Source organism: Pseudomyrmex gracilis, unplaced genomic scaffold (assembly GCF_002006095.1).
Source record: "Pseudomyrmex gracilis isolate BER0280 unplaced genomic scaffold, ASM200609v1 scaffold_269, whole genome shotgun sequence".
NCBI lineage: Eukaryota > Metazoa > Arthropoda > Insecta > Hymenoptera > Formicidae > Pseudomyrmex > Pseudomyrmex gracilis.
The window spans coordinates 90923-109072 of NW_018020853.1; the positions used below are offsets into that span (position 1 = coordinate 90923).

Sequence of the window (18150 nt, forward strand, 5' to 3'; positions counted from 1 at the left end):
ACTTCACGTCACATATTGTTACACGGCGGACACCGCGTGTGTGCCGCGGGAGCTGTGTGAACGGCGCGCGCTTGGTGCGACTGTCGGTTGCCGGGTGACGACGGTTGTTGTGAAAGAAGAGAATTCTCGGTCGCGGATTCTGTCACGACGTATTTGTAAATCCGGTCGCATTTTTTATAATTATCGTTGTAATTTGAGCCATAATAAAGTGTTGATCAAAGAGCCGCATTCTCTTATTTCCGCGGACGGTTGTGCGAATCGCGGAGCTTGGCGACGGAGACGAGTCGTTCTCACCGCGAGCGTAACAATATGCTATAGATTTCCACTACTGGCAGTGAATATCGGAACGCAGTCTAACAACGAAAAGCATTGGCATACGTAACAAGCGCGTTACGTGCATTACCTCGTGGCTGGCTTGATGGAAAGGAGGATTTTATTTCTAAAATCAAAAATCAGATGAGTTTTTTTATGTTATACAGTCTAGTATAAGCCACAGATCTGGCCTAAGACAGGCAGATAGATGCAGATGGAAATAGAATAGTTTTTGAGAAATATAATAGATTTGATATTTTATATGGGAAATGCGCTCTTTCACTAGTTAAAGACCGTCTTTTTGCCAGGTAAAACTGACACCACGATAAAAAAATCATCTGACTTCATTTCTAAAATCAAAAACATCAAACTTCAACCTAATGACATCTTAGTCAGTTTTGATATTGTCCCTGTTCACGCAGGTACCAATTCATGACACCATTAACATAATTAAATCTTCAGGTCAACTATCATCCGACCTTATATCATTGGTAGAACATTGCCTGACCACAACCTATTTTACCTACAATAACCAATTCTATAAACAAATCACAGGTACAGCTATGGGATCACCGATATCTCCAATTATAGCAAATATATATACATATTTATGGAACACTTCGAATCCCAGGCCATCAAAAAAGCTCCACTAAAGCCGCAAACATGGTACCGGTACGTAGATGACATCTTTGTCATTTGGCAATATGGGGAGAGAGAACTCTATAACTTTTTAGACTTTCTCAATAAAACACCCAAACATTACCTTCACATTAAAAACAGAACAACATGGTAAACTTCCATTTTTAGATGTTCTGGTCACAAGAAAACCAGACGGCTCTTTAGGCCACCAAATCTATAGAAAACCCACTCACATCAATCGATATTTACACGCGGCATCACATCATCACCCAGCCCAAAAACAAGCTGTGATAAACTCGTTGATCTATACAGCATTTACTATATGCGACAAAGACAGCATTCAAAACGAACTCAAAGAATTAAAAAACACTTTACAACAAAATAGCTACACACTGCAACAAATAAACAAAGTAATTAAAAGAAAAGCAAAAACCAAAGAGCCGCAGATCCAAGGTGGAAGTGGAAATAAATTGCAACAGCAGTCAGTGTAAGTTAAGTGGACGTTTCGATCCTTTTATTGTGGATCATTCTCAACACTGTTTAAATTGAAAAAACAAATTTAGATACAAGATTGCACAAGAATATAATAATTATTCGCATGACAATTAAATATGACCTTAATAATAATAATAATAATAAAGTAATTAAAAAACATCAAAATAAACCCTCTACCACCACTCAAAATACATCAGCACCAGAACAAACAACAAACTTAAAGAAACGAATCACTTACCTCCCATACATAAAGGGTGTCACAGATAAGATTGGCAGAATCCTGAACAAACACAACATACAAACGGTCTACAAACCACCGAATAAAATAGGACAGATTTTTAACAATCCAAAAGACAAAAGACCGCCATTAGACACACCAGGAGTGTACAAAATACCTTGTTCACGCGGTAAAGTATACATAGGTGAAACTGGTAGAATGATAAGCACACGACTAAAAGAACATCAGTCAGCAGTACGTCTAAAACATTACTCACAATCGGCATTAGCAGAACACCATTTGGAAACTGGTCACAAAATTATGTTTGACCAAACCCAAGTACTAAACAAAACTAGGGCTTACTTCCCTAGAAAGTATATGGAATCTCTGGAGATATACAAACATCCAAACAATCTCAATAGAGACAATGGACATATGACTAGTTCACTATGGCATTCCATCTTGCCATAACACATCCCCCTCTCCTTCTTACTATTCCACTCCTCCTCCACTACACCCCTCCCACTCCAATCTAGCGCTATAAAAAGGGACACCTGACCAAGAGCATCTCAGTATCAGACTGCTCTTTAAACCCTGATGAAGTAAGCTGTAATGTTCACGAAACGTCGGTATAAAAATGACACTAACGCGGTTCAAACCCGAAAAAACATCTTTGTTAAGTAATTCTTAATTCGTACTAGTTGACTCTGATTCTCCTTTCTTCATCTGAGCTTTATATCGCGAGGTCAAGGGACAGCCTGCATTCCGAAGTTTTACTCAACCCAGCCCCTCTTCGTTCCCAATAGAGCTAGTCGGCCCGTTGTGTCGAGTGACGCTGATTTTTTACGCGATTACGCGTCTGGCGCCCAAAATTACAACAAAGTATTCGTCGACTCGGCTCGGCGGCGTTTGTTTCGGATCATTTTTTCTATCCTGCCCGTGATTCGACGTTGCCTTCTCGCGGGCGCCCATCCGAGTTTCGTGAAATAAACTCTGTTTGCGGGGAAGCGGCGCAAGAAGTACGTTACCACCGCGAAAAAACGTCACAATATATATATGTATATATATCACATCACGGAGCGGTTTACTTGAGGGCAATTAAATATTACTCATCGTTGCACTTAATAATCAACGTATATAAATTTATTATTTTCAACACAAGAAAAAACTCAGTCGTTACATAGTCAAGTTTTTGACCGATCTCCTCAACGGTTTCTTAACGACTCTCGTTGCGTAATCGGCAAGTATATCCAAAATCATGCACGACACAATAACATGTGTTCCTAGAGATGGCGCGATACGACCTTTCTCGAGGGAATTACAATAATAAACAGACCAAAGCATTAGCTACAAGGCAATACATATCAAGCCATTCGGCAAAGTCGAAATATTTAAACAGAATTCTCTTTCAGGCGTTTATAGTATTACCATGATCAAAAAATAACCGGAATTTATTCATAAAAAGAAAAGTACATGTTTATTCTTCAAAATTCAAGTTGTCCCCTTCGAAGTAGTCCCCGTCGGCTGCGATGCACTTGTGCCAGCGTTTGATCCACCCCTCGAAACTTTTCTGGAAGTCGGTTTTTGGTATAGCCATTAGTGCCTCCAGCGATTTTAGCTTTATTGCCTCCACACTCTCAAAACGAGTTCCTTGTAGTGATTTTTTGAGTCGATCGAATAGGAAGAAGTCACATGGTGCCAGATCAGGTGAATTGGGCGGTTGTTGAATGGTATTGGTGTTGTTTTTGACGAGAAACTCACGAATAATCAACGCATTATGAGATGGCGCATTATCGTCATGGAGAATCCACAAGTTGTTGCCCCACAAAGCAGGTCTTTTTTGCGGATAGCTTCGCGTAACCGTTTCATAACTCCTAGGTAATATTCCTTGTTGACTGTCTGGTCTTTTGGGAGGAATTCATGATGAACGACACCATTGTAGTCAATGAAAACAGTAAGCATGACTTTTTTCTTTGATTGAAGTCGACGTGGTTTTTTGGGTCTTGGCTCATCTTCAGCTCGCCATTCACTTGATTGATGTCGTGTTTGCGTGTCGTACTCATACACCCACGTCTCGTCACCTGTAATTATGCGTTGGATGACTGTTGGGTCGGAATCGACCATGGAAACCATTTCTTTTGAAATTTCAGCGCGATGCAATTTTTGCACGAAATTCAGTTCTTTTGGCACCAATCTCGCAGTGACTCGCCTCAGACCCAAATCCTCACGCAAAATGCTCTGAACGGATCCGAATGATATGTTGGTGGTCTCAGCTATCTCCCTTATCGNAACGGATCCGAATGATATGTTGGTGGTCTCAGCTATCTCCCTTATCGTCAATTTGCGATTTTCGATCAACAATTGTCGGATTTCATCGACGTTTTCATCAGTTTTCGATGTCGATTGCCTCCCAGGACGAGCATCGTCCTCAACAGCCTCACGATCACTTTTAAAGCGTTCATACCACTGGTACACCTGTGTTTTTGATAGAGTATCGTCACCATAACACTTTTGTAACATTTTTAATGTGTCGGAACACTTAATTTCATTTTTATAGCAAAATTTAATGCAAGAACGTTGTTCAAGTTTTGAATCCATTGTAAAAATCGCCGCGAAGTAAAAACTTGATGTAAAGAAATCACTGTCATAAAGGTAAATGAACAGCTGATAAGCAGAAGCTTGGCATGGGTGTCCGTAACAGTGCTGCCAACGTGACACAAACAACAGAATTCTAAACCGATAAGTTTGCGAGGTTTAAATTAAAAATTCCGGTTATTTTTTTATCATGGTAGTATGTTTACATTCTTTCATAGCCGAGCGCACACGAACAGCGCTTTGTTTGCTTGTGTGTGTACCTCCACCATTTCGGTGCTGTCGATGCTAACCGGCTCGATCTTTCAACACTGACAATGAGTGGACATGTGTTATTGTGTAAGACACATACATGTAAATATACGACTCATACACGATTACTGTGTCGCGTCGCGGTTCCGAGTATACCTAGTTATCTATAAGACACACACATACACAAAGTGTGTACTTATGGTTATAGCGAGTGTGATGTATGTATATACACACACACACATTTGCAAGAAAAAAATTCTTTGACAGTGGTATAAAAAAAGAGAAAGTGAACACATTACATATGTGAATATGTTACAATGAGAATGTTATTTCAAAATAATTATAAATTAGAACAACGTCATTGTCTGCAAACTGAATTCTAAAATAAAAAGTTTTATTTGTTATGTAAAATATCTATAAAATATAAAAACGTTTTTATATTTTTGCACAACACCTAGCGAACGGCTCCCATGACCGAATATATATTTATTAGTTTGGAAACTTCGGAGCCTTAAAAGATTCTTTAACCTTTTCGCTCCGGGGATTTTTCCTTTAAAATTGACCTCGCATTTTAACTGAAAAAGTTAATAATAACTTGCTACCCCCCCCTTCAAAGTTAATTTTGAAGGTCAAAGAAGTAACCAGGATTTTTTTCAATTTTTTTCCTAAATTTAGTGCATTAAATTGACCTTATAAACATCTATTACGTTNGCTTTTCTTGCTGGTCCATATATGGACCAGTCCCGGAGCGAAAAGGTTAATTGTTATAAAAACGTTATTACAAACTGTACATTCCAATATAAAAATTTTATCCGTAACATGTATTTATGAATTTTATATTTTAAAACATAAATATTTTAAATAATATAACAAAACTTTCAAATTATTTATATATAAGAAAATTATTTTTATATTTACAAACATATTAGAAAAAAATTATAGATTTTTTACACTTATTGGTGTTGCATTTTTTGTTTACAAACCGTTTTCTAACAATATATACAAATACTTATATATACACTACATATATTTTAACTATATAGTAGTGTGGACACTATATATATTATAAATATATATAAATAAATATAACATTTGTAAACTAACAAGAAAATTCAATAAATAATAAAAGCCGATACGCTGGATGTTTTGCGGAATAAATTTATTTCAATATATTTATATTTTAAGAGTGTACATTTTTACACATGATAATTTTGGAATTGAAAGTTTTCAATTCATAAATCCATATAAGATGCTAAATTAGTATCACGAATATCCATTTTTTCTTGTTTAACTACTTTAGAAATTATATTGTGAAAAAGCGCTTTTGCCAAGAGTCGAACCAAGAATGTTCGATTTTCCGTGCCAACGCCTATTCGACAACCAAGGCACAAATCTAGCATCCTATATAGAGAGTTTTACGAATTGAAAAATTTCCATTCAAAAATAATCATGTTTAAACTTTACACTCATAAAATATAAATATATTTAGATATATTTATTTTGCCAAACATCCAGCACGGTTTCTATTGCCAATAAAATTTCCTTATTAGTTTTAAACTGCACGAGCCTTCAAATTCTTCACCGATAAAGTATTTTTACTTATTATTAGAAAATGGTTTTTCAACAAAAATGCAACATCCATGAATCTAAGATAAATGTCTACAATTTTTTTTCAATATATGTAAATAAAAAACAGATTTTAGTTATGTATAAATAATTAAAAAGTAGTTAAGTATGTATAAAAGTAATTAAGTATATTATTTCAAATTTATAGTTTAAAAAATATTTATAAATACATGTTCTAGATGACATTTTTATATCAAAATGTACAGTAATAAATAACATTTTTCTATTTTAGAAATATTTTACATAGCATATAAAACTATTTTAGAATGCAGAGTTTGTAGAAGATGACATTATTCTAATTTGAATCGGAGACTCACAGCAAGCGTAACATATTCGACTTCGCTTGTGAATCTAACAAAAGACGGGAAGAACGCGAGAACCAACGATTAGTCTGTCTCAGTCTAACAGAAAGACGGGCGAACCGACCAAGACACAAAGAAAAAGATACATATATCTATCTTTGTCGTCCGACTAGATGGCGCTACCTTCTGGACAGCGTAGCAGACGACAGCGGCCGAATAGCCGATTCCAAGGTTACGCGGCGGTTCAGCATCCTCTTAAGACAGGAAATAATAATAACAAATTTACACGAGATCACGGAACAGTATATAATGTTGTAGAAGAGGTTTTATAGAAAAAGAATTGTTTATAGTATTAAATCAAGTTTTAATTTATTAATTTAAATATGTGTTGTGCGTGTACTTGGCGCCTGGTCTAATCTTTTTTTGAAATATATATATACATACAAATTTTAAATATTAACAAGATTTCAATACAAATTGCCGGTCGTCTCCCTTAAAGATTTCTTACATAATAATTAATATTTAAATACATTATGAATTACATAATAATTTAAATAATAATTATATGTCTTACTTACTATAATAATTACTTATATAATTACTAAACTAAATTGAGTAATAAATTACTAGCTTATGATCCAGTGATAATTTGGCAAATTACTGAGAATTATTGGATAATTACTGAGGACTTATTACTGATAGTGAATTACTGAATAAATTACTGTTAGTGCTTGCATAGAAATTTGTTTGGAATTTATTTGGAAATCAATTAGATTTTCCCAAAATATAGTAGATTCTTCGTGAAAATTCTATATCGATTCCAATTGGAAGTGTAACGCTTTGCAATTTAAAATCTAAAAATAGATTCTATCTAGAATCCAAGTGAAATTTCTTACTAAAAGAAAACAAGTACCAGTGGCACATCGACCTTTGCGAGGAGAATTAATTCGAAATTTTACTCAAATTAATCTTTGGAGGCCCGATTCATCTCGCCGATCGACTTATGAACTCCGATGAAAAGGACCTGAAAAAATCCTAAGCGTAATGGTGGGATTTGAACTCGAAACCTCCATATTCGCAACTTCTACACTCAGTCCGCGAGACCACTTGTTCCTTAATAAATCGTAATTATTGTTATCTACTTATTCTCAAGCTATCTTACACATTTCATTTTGTTTATTTAAATTCTTATTTTATTAAAAATATTGCAGTGCAATATACCTGCAACAATGGATAAAAATATATCTCTTATTATTAGAAATGCGCCAGTAATTTTTGTCACAGTTACATTATTGAGTCGATTCATCATAGAGCTTCAGTACTCGTCTAGTAATTTATTCTGCATCCAAATTACTGAACTTAAGCAGGTAAATTGGCCAATGTGAGCCTAAACACAGTTGTCAGTGTGTAAATGTTTTGTAAATGAAATTTATTCAAAAACGTTTAACGTTTCGATCCCCGAATGGGATCATCTTCAGAAAAAGAATACATGAAATCCTGTGTAATAAGAAAAAAACAATCAAATATAAAATAAAGTTAATAGATCAAATATAGAACGAAATTACTTACAAAAATAATAAATCGGAAAATACATTTGTCTCGCAAGATGTAAGATACAAACGTGTTGTTGAAAACGTGTACATGAGAGACAGATAAAACGTGCTGTATCTCTCACAGTTGTAACGAGACTAACCAGTAGGTCAAAAATATAAACAAAAGAAATGTTGCATATTAGATGAAGAGCACTCTTACACAAAGCGTCTGGTTTCTGAGATGCTCTATATTAAGAAACAAACAGTTGGCCTTAATTTACAGAGTGACACAGAGTTACTAGATAATATATATTTACCTTTAGTAGAAAAGTTTAAGAAATTATAATTTAACTCCTTTCAATCTCTTTAGGTGTCTCTGGTTCTCTCTATCTTTCTTTTGTTTATATTTTTGACCTACTGGTTAGTCTCGTTACAACTGTGAGAGATACAGCACGTTTTATCTGTCTCTCATGTACACGTTCTCAACAACACGTTTGTATCTTACATCTTGCGAGACAAATGTATTTTCCGATTTATTATTTTTGTGAGTAATTTCGTTCTATATTTGATCTATTAACTTTATTTTATATTTGATTGTTTTTTTCTTATTACACAGGATTTCATGTATTCTTTTTCTGAAGATGATCCCATCCGGGGATCAAAACGTTAAACGTTTTTGAATAAATTTCATTTACAAAACATTTACACACTGACAACTGTGTTTAGGCTCACATTGGCCAATTTACCTGCTTAAGTTTGTTTATATTATTGGAGCCTTTACTTGATTTTCACTACCAAATTACTGAGTCAGTTCATCATTGAGTCTGAGTAATGTATCACATAATTCCATGACTCAGCAAGTAATTCATTACAGGGTCTTTCAATGATTCTCCAGTGTAATTCATTACACAGCTCAATTACTAGGCCAGTAATCAAGCACACATACTACAATTACTAAACTACTGAAAATTATTGACACAATAGTAATTAAATTACTAAAAATCACTACGAATTAATAATAAAATTACTAAACAACAATAATTAATCACTGATACCTCAGTACTACTTTTCTATAAGGGTTTCTAAAGATTAACAAAAAAAATAATTTTCAAGTATCAAATCGAATTATGGCTATGTAGAGCCTATGCAGGATGTTGTGCAGATAAATAATAAATCTTTATATGTTTCGAAACGTTTTGACTTTTATTTCAAGTCCTTATCAATCGAATCTATTACAAACATTATACAAAAAATTATAGTTAAAAATTACAAAAAAATGCCAAATTATATTTAAGTATTACAAAGATGTGTTATCATACCTTAATTAAAAATATCATTAAAAATATGGAATAATGGTCAATCAAAAATAATCGAGTATCTCAGACAAGTCATGCTTGAACAAACTGTGAGTCGATACTAGTTCTGTGAACGGCATGTCGAAATCAACGAGTGACACAGGCTCTCTACATTTTAATTTTATCAAGTACAGAGATGTACGTATCGTGCAAAGACTCAGTGTCCCTTATTAAATTCAAACCTCTCTCTTGTTTTTGAATAAATACTATTTCTGAAGTTAGTCGCTTATAAAAGTTCGGTTCAATGTCTAGGACATTGAAACTTTAACTGACCTCCAAACTTCGGTTCAATGTCTAGGACATTGAAACTTTAACTAACCTCCAATCGAAATCATGACCAGTATCAATACAGTGTTTCGCTATTACAGATGTATCAATTTGTTCCTTCTTAACATAATTTATGTGTTCATTTATTCTGGTTGTAAGTTGGCGTTTAGTTTGTCTAACATAGGTCGATTCACATTGTTGGCATGAGATGTGATAAACTAAGTTTTTTTGTTTAGTATAAGGGACTAGATCTTTGTGTGTTTTAATAAATTTGAACAACTTACGTTTAAATTACGATAAAAAAAATGTTTAAAATCGAAACATTTCGAAACATATAAAGATTTATTAGTTATCTGCACAACATCCTGCATAGGCTCTACATAGCCATAATTCGATTTGATACTTGAATTTTCAAAGAGAGCTAGAGGTGACTCCTCATTTCTACACTTTATTACAAAAATAATTTTCTTTCTAGTGTTATTAATTTTGTTATTGCTTATTGTTGTTTTTTCAAAAAGTAATTTAATATTAACAATTAAATCTTATTGAAGCTCGATAAATTACTAAACTACGAAATATATTTACGGTCATACGAGCCGATCGCAGGATGTGCAGAAAAATGCGTATATATATACACATATATATATTTGTTCTCATGTAAATTTTTACGCGCGAGTTTTTTTAATTGAATATCAATTCTTAAATTCATATCGGATGCTGGATTTGCATCACACAATATATGAGAGATCCCATTTACCCTCCTAACTAATTTTGAAAATATTGCAAATATATATATACGCATTTTTCCGCACAACATTCTGCGATCGGCTTGTATGACCGTAAATATAATTTAATATTGTTGCGTCCACGGGTCATATTAATAGAAATTATATATTGTTGCGCCGAGCGCGCGCCGTTCACGCGGCTTCCGTGACACATACGCGGTGACCGCCGCGTAACATTGCTCCCCTTCTTCAAGAATTGTCGTCCCGACAATTAGTGCGCTGGCTTCCGTCAACTCCAGGATCAAGCTTCAAACTTCAATCCAATTGACACTAGCTTTTGAAATTTTCAGAGTCCCGACGAATTTTCCTGTTCTCCTCTAAACTCCTGTCTAGAGTAAGCGAACACAACGTCGAACTCACACGTCTCTTTCTCCTTTCTTCTTTATTCTCTTCAGACAAGAGGGGGGAAAAGTTCCCGTGGATCCAACGTCTCTAAGGACTCTTCAGGTCTCCGCCTCGGCATGTGCCCTTTGATCCCCGGGAAAACGCCACGCATGACCACGATCAAAAACCAGGGGCGAGGCGGTCTTCCCTAATACAATAAAGTTAAACGTGATGAAGCGGCACGAAATGACACAACATCGTCACCTTTCGACGTCCTCGATAAAGCAGGAAAAGGAAGGAATAGATTCTGTAAAGAAAAACAAACAAAACAGGAAACTTACAGCTCAAAAACTGTAAAATGAAAACTGAGCCGAATGCTTGTAGAGAGAATTCCATTGTAAGAACCAAATTTTATAACTACTGTCATCTGAATAGTTCTCTACTCAAAAGCCCCGCGACCTCGGCGCCCCGCCTCCATCTCTCAGAAGACCTAATTTCCGACTCAACTAAATCAGTTTCGTCCACCTCAGGACGGTTAAGACTCTCTCTACAGAGAACCAAAAGCGCTTCACCGCTAGAACCATGCAACCTGAGGAAATTATTTCAACCGCTAGAAGTTAGAAAGCAAACAATAAAACACCACGTCCTAGTCACCAATAGAACGCCAAGTACCAACTGGCGAGAACCTAGAAACCTTGCGCAAGACAGAAAAATACTCTATATTAGAACCAAAGATAATCCTCTCCGAGCCAACGGGACTACTTACTCCGGCAAAAGAAATTCGATTCGTACAGGAATCAGACTTAACTGTGACCGAAAGAAACGATAGTAAGCAATACGCCTAGTCACGGGTCGGGGTCCGAAGAGAAAGCATTTTTACCGTTCGTAGTCGCTCTTAAACCAAATTTCCACTTCTTTCAGGAATTCTCTCTATTATCCCCGGCTCAACTTTACAGAGCCGAACTTGCCCCGGAAAACCCAACCGAATCCTGCGTGACAAGCACGCACATTGGTTCGCTCGCCCGAACAGGAAACAAATTTATTAACGACTCGCCTGATATTCGCGTCAGCCGCCTTTTCTTCCGCCGGAATTTATTCGCATGACAAAACTTCACTCCTCGCAGCCGCGCAGAAACTTTGGACTCCATGCTCCGACGACGACACATCCTCTTCCCTCGCCGTCGTTCCGTTTGCAGTACTCGTTCCCCGCCGAGCGCGGTCTGGAGCGCAGTGGACTCACCCGCAAAATTTCCTCTCCGTTTCGACGTCGCCGTGCTCATGACTTGCGTTTTTATTATCAGCTTTCTTTCCTCTTCTTCCTTCTCTCTCTCTTCGTTTGTCCGAGATCCCGGACGAGCCCCCAAAATGTTGCACTCGCGGCGGCGGTACTGCTCCGTCGTCGATCTCCGCAATTCGCGCACACGACCGCGGGAATGAGAAGACGTGACTACTCTTAACAACACTTTATTACAACTCGTATTACTTCAGAAAATAACAACATCGTCCGTAACGCGTCGTGACAGCTTCGCGTCTCCGTTACTTCTCTCAACAACTCCGTTGACCGGCGACGAACAATCGCGCCGAGCGCGCACCGTTCACGCGGCTCCCGCGACTCGTACGCGGTGACCGCCGCGTAACAATATTATTATAAAATTCAAGATGAGAGGCAGTTGAAGCAAGACACGGATGTTGTTGCGCAAACACGTGAAGGTGATTTTTATTTCAAGATGTAATGTGTATGTATAATGTGATAACGTTTCGACCATCGGTTTAAGTCTTTATCAAAATCTTTCTACAAATTCAATATAAAAACAATAGATTTCAAAGACTAAAATAATTTTTAATACAAAATACGCATTGTAAAATTAATATGTAAACTTACAGTAAGATGGTGTTATTAAAGTCGTTGTAATGAGATGAGGATACATGTTAACACGTGAGCTGTTAATTGCTGATTGAAATTTGAAAAATACATTAAGATGAAAAGTAAATTCAGAGGTCGAAACATGCGCAAAGGAAAGTTTAAGCTGTATTAACGACAAACGGTAAATATGATTTGTTTAGATTCTTCGTGTCACTATGCAAATTGAGGCCGTGTGTTTGTTTCTTGATGTATAGTGTTTCGGAAATTAATCGCTTATGATAGTGTTTTTCACAATCCAGAATCTTGACATTTTCCCATGAAAAATCGTGAGAATAATTAATTCTGTGATCTGTGATAACAGAGGTTTGTGTAGTGTTACGTTTAATGTGATTTTTGTGTTCGTTGATTCTGGACTGCAAAACCCTACCAGTCTGGCCTACATAAGAAGCCTCACAATCATTGCAGCTAATTTTATAAACAACAAAAGAACAAGAAAGGGGAGGTAAACGATCTTTTTGTACTTTAATGAACCTGGACAATTTGTTAAGACTGTAGAAAGTAGGTTGTGTGTCAGTCTCTTTGGAAAAGATTGACGAAAATTTTTCAGAGAAATTATGTATATAAGACATCACAAACCAACGAGAAGGTTTTTCGTCAAGGATGTTATTAGTCAAGAAGGTCTTTAAGTCATTATTCTTTAAAAAATTGTATTTTAGTCTTTTTTAAAAATATTATAAATAAAGTCAAGAGAGTAATTATTGTCAATGAGTATGTTAATAATGTAGTCAAAGTTTTTTTATTATGAAAATCAGGATAGGATAAAAAGAAGGCTCTATCAATAAAACCTATCACCGTGCCTTTTTCTGGCTAATTGGATGGTTGGAATAGAAATTAAGGTATCTGCCAGAAAAGGTCAATTTATACCAGTCATGTATTAAAAAATTATTTCTCTTAATTATAGTGATATCCAGAAAATTCAGTTTGTTATAACCTACTTCTATGGTGAATTGAAGACGAGGATGGTAGGAATAGAATTAAAAAGATGAAGAACTAAATCAAACAAGATATGTATAAGGCCATACGAGCCATTCTCAAGATGTTTTGAGTAGAAACTTGTACGTGTATATATATACATACACATGTAACGAATTCAACTTGTAAATTTTTACAAGTGAGTGTTTTTTGAGTTGAAAACTCAATTCTTAAAATCATACGGGATGCCAGATTTGCATCTCACATATGACAGACCCCGGATACCCCACTAACTAATTTTAAAATTTTGCGAAAAAAACTCCTCGGCCAGGAGTCGAACCCGAAATCTCCGGCTTACCGTGCCATCGCCTTCCCTGTTAGGCCATAAGTGCCTCGGTGGCCTAACAGGGAAGGCGATGGCACGGTAAGCCGGAGATTTCGGGTTCGACTCCTGGCCGAGGAGTTTTTTTCGCAAAATTTTAAAATTAGTTAGTGGGGTATCCGGGGTCTGTCATATGTGAGATGCAAATCTGGCATCCCGTATGATTTTAAGAATTGAGTTTTCAACTCAAAAAACACTCACTTGTAAAAATTTACAAGTTGAATTCGTTACATGTGTATGTATATATATACACGTACAAGTTTCTACTCAAAACATCTTGAGAATGGCTCGTATGGCCTTATACATATCTTGTTGGTAATTTCACGAGCTCTAAGTCATAATTGTTTAAATCAAACATGTCACCAGGAACCATTTCCTCGCTATTTCGCTTCCTTTTCCCTCTTTAAGTCTTCTCATACTCTCACGCTCTCTTCCCCGCTCTTAAGCATAGCTTCTCCCTTTGTAATTCTTCTCTCACTAAGTACCACGGCGTCCTTCTTTCTACTCCCATTATCCATCTCAAATATCTTTCTTCCATTCTCTCTAGCTCTTCCTTCTCTTTCCACCCCCATATCTCCACCCCGTATCCCATTACCGTCCAAACTAACCTGTCAAATAGCCATAATCTCCGTCCCCAATCCTTTCCAAACCTTGTCTTCCCAATACTCCAAACCTGTCCCATTATCGTCGCCGCCTTCCTCCCCCTATCCTTTACTTGTGCCTCCTGAGTTCCATTCTTTCTTAGAACATATCCTAAATATTTGAATTCCTTGACCTCTTCTATCTTCTTGCCTTTCCACCTCCAGTCTCTCCTTTTCTCTCTCCCTCCTCCTTTCCTAAATCTTATCAACTTCGTCTTCTCCGCGTTTAGTTCCACTTTCTTCCTGTCTAAGTACCTCTCTAGTCTTTCCAACATACTCCTCATTTCATCCTCCTCTTCCGCTATCATCACCATATCGTCTGCGTACGCTAACGTATACAGCCTACTTCCTCCTAGCCTAACTCCTCCCCATTTTACCTTTCCCATTTCTTTCTCCATATTCGCCAGAAGGATATTAAACAGCATTGGACTCAGCGGACAACTCTGTCTGACCCCTCTCGCCGTCCAAAAACATTCCCCCATATTTTCTCCCACTCTCACCCTGCATTTCGTCTCCCTTATTACCTGTTCCACCCTCTTTACTAAACCCTCCCTTATCCCTCGTTCCTTCATCGCTTTAATTAACACTTCCCTGTCCACTGAGTCAAATGCTGTCTTTAGGTCTACGAATACAGCAACCATCTTTCCTCTTCTTCTCTCTTTTTGTCTGTTGATCAGGTAGTTTATGACGTAAATGTTGTCTATGGTCCTCATGTCCTTTCTAAACCCTGTTTGATTTTGCGGTATTATCTTTTTCCCCTCTAACTCCTCGTTTAGTCTTTCCGCCACATACACCTTATATAATGAAGTCAGCAACGTCACTCCTCTGTATTCTTCCACCTTCTCTCCTTCTCCTTTCTTAATTATGGGCACAATAATCCCTTCCTTCCATTCCTCTAGCTAGCTTTCCCCTTTCCGTACCCGGTTACAAAATTCCCCTATCTATCTCTCTATTTTTTCACCTCCGTACTTCCAAACCTCTCCTGGGATTCCATCAATTCCACTCGCCTTCCCCTCCTTTAACTTTTTTAACGCTCTTCTTATTTCATTTCTCCTTATCTCCTCCTCTCCTCCTCTCTCCATACTTCCACCATCTAGCCCCCTTACCATCTTCCCATCTACTCCTCCCAGTATCCTTACAAAGTAATCTCTCTACTCCTCCAGCTTGATATTCTCATTCGTTCTCTTTCTTCTTCTTCTTTCCTTGTTCACAATTTTCCAGACCTCATTCTCCCTTCTCGCCATCTTCACTTCTCTCTCCCACTTCTCTCTCTCTTCCCGCTTTTTCTTCTCACATAACTTCAGGAACTCTTTTTTGTTATCTTTATATCCCTCCTCCTCTAAACTACTCTTCCTCCACTCCCTTAACTTCTTCCTCACCTTTTTTTTCTCTTCTTTACACTCTTCGTCCTACCACCCTTTTTTCCTTCTTCCCTCTAACTTTTCTTCTCTTTCCTCCTCGATCTCTTTCACCGCCCTTTTCACTCTACCCTTCATTATGATCCATTGCTCTTCTATACTTCCTTCAAAATCCTCCAAACTTCCTATCTTTTGCCTGAAAAGCTCTTTATTTTCTTTATCCCAACACCCCCTCCATTCCTTCCTTGTTTTCCTTCTCTCTTCGTTTTTTGGTCCTCCCCCCTTCATCCTTATCTCCACGGGGTGATGGTCGGATTCAATTCTATCTCCAATTTTTATACATTCAATTCTTTCTCTCGTTTTTTCATCCCCAATTGCAAAATCTATTGGTGAGTTTTTTTTACCTCCTGTAAACGTGAATTCTCCTTCCTCATCTCCCTTCATGCATTCATTATAGATGCTCCATCCATTTTCTTCTACCCAGTTCAGCAGTTTTCTCTCCTCTTCGTTCACCACCCCATCCTTTGCCTTCCTTTCTCTGCTTTCACCTTCCTTACCTTCAAATCCCTCCCCCTCTCTCCCTACTCTGGCGTTAAAATCTCCTTCTATTAACATCCTCAACTCCTCCTCTCTACCGTCCGTCTATCTCTCTATCTTCTTCTTCATGTTTTCTATCCCTTTAGACACATACACTCCTATGATTCTCCATTTTTCCTTATCCACTCTTATCTCACTCCACACCATTCCCTCTGTCCCTACCTCAATTTTTATTTCCTCTCTTCTACCAACTCCTCTTTTATTCCCATTAACATTCCTCCTCTTGCTCTACCTCTCTTTTCCTCTTTTATTGCCCATTGCATTCCCCATTTTACCCCCTTTGGTAATCTACTTTTCACCTTTTCCCACCTTTTTTTCTCCAACCATGTCTCCGTTAGTACTCTATTACCTCCCATCTCCTTAAACTTTCCCAAAATTCCTTATCCTTATTTGCCAGACCTGCTACATTCCAAAACATAACCCTCCATCCTACTCTTCCCCCTTTCTTGATCCTCTTTTTGTTCTCTTCCCTCCTTTGCTCCATCTGCTTCTCTTCACTCCATCTTCCACTCCTCTTCGTCTTTTCTTCCCCCTCTACTCTTCCTTGGATTCCCCCGTCTCTTCCTCTCTCCACACCTTTCCTCTTCCGCCAATCAGCACCTCCTTATCCTCATCCTATTTCCACCATTTTTCCTCTATTCTTAACCTCCCGTAACCCATCCCCACTTTCCTCCCCTTCGCCATTTCCCTTCTCGCAATCTCCTCCAACCTCCACCTCATCTTCCTTTCCTTCCATGTCCAGTCCTCCATGATCCTTTCCCTGCTCCCCTTCAACTTATACTTCTTCTTCATCACATCACTTCTTTGATCTTCCTTTCCCATCCTCACCCAAACTGTTTCTGTCCCTCCCTCCCCACTTCCCAATTTTCTCACCTCTTCCACTTCCCCGTTTGCCCTTATCTTCTCCAATACTCCTACCACCGCTTTTCTCCTTTTCTCCTCTTTTACTTCCAACCCTCTAATGATTAAATTCCTTTTCCTGTCCTTCCTCTCTTTTCTCTCTAACGCTCTCAGTTCCATCTCCTTCATTCTTTTCTCCAAACTCGTAATGCTATTTCTCAGCTCCTGCCTCTCCTTCCTCCACATCTCCTCCTTCTTCGCCACATCTTTTCTCCATCCCTCCAACTCTTCCTTCATGTTTCTACTCTGCTCTTTTACATCTTTCATCCCTTCCATCAAAATTACCATCATTTCTCTCATCTCATCTTTCCATTCTCTCTCCTCTCTATCTGACTTTCTCTCCTCCTCTCTCCCCTTCTGTCCCATTGGCGATCTCTGCGTTTTCCTGCTTTTACTAAACGCCCCTTCCTCTTTATTATCCTTTTCCTCTCCTCTCATTTCCCTCTTTCTTTTCTTCAAAAACTCTTCTATGTTCCTTTCGCTCGCATTCCTGTTTCTCTCTCTCCCTTCTCCCTCTTTCACTCTTTTTTCCATACCTCCTGCTTTTCTTGTTCTCTAATGTCGCTTTTCACTTTTACCTCTTTTATGTCCCCCGATCACTATTCTCCTTGCTGCCCGCGCCGCTACCCAATATCCTTAGGCACCTGCCTCTAGTAACCTTCCTTCTAGTAACTTCCTTTAGTGACTTTTTCTAGTGACTTTCTACCCGACTTGCACCTCTGTTATCTACCTAATCTA

At 37.6% G+C, this 18150-nt stretch overlaps 1 protein-coding gene across 1 annotated transcript; it reads right to left on the minus strand.

Annotated features, from left to right (window-relative positions):
• Window positions 1–17127: 17127 nt before the first annotated feature.
• Window positions 17128–17850, minus strand: LOC109859565 (protein PXR1-like). Its single transcript, XM_020437921.1, has one exon. The coding sequence runs from the start codon at window positions 17848–17850 to the stop codon at window positions 17128–17130; it is 723 nt and encodes a 240-aa protein (XP_020293510.1).
• Window positions 17851–18150: the final 300 nt, after the last annotated feature.

Coding starts and splice junctions, on each gene's coding strand:
- LOC109859565 (XM_020437921.1), bottom strand. CDS start 17,850: ATGAGAGGAGAGGAAAAGGATAATAAAGAGGAAGGGGCGTTTAGTAAA.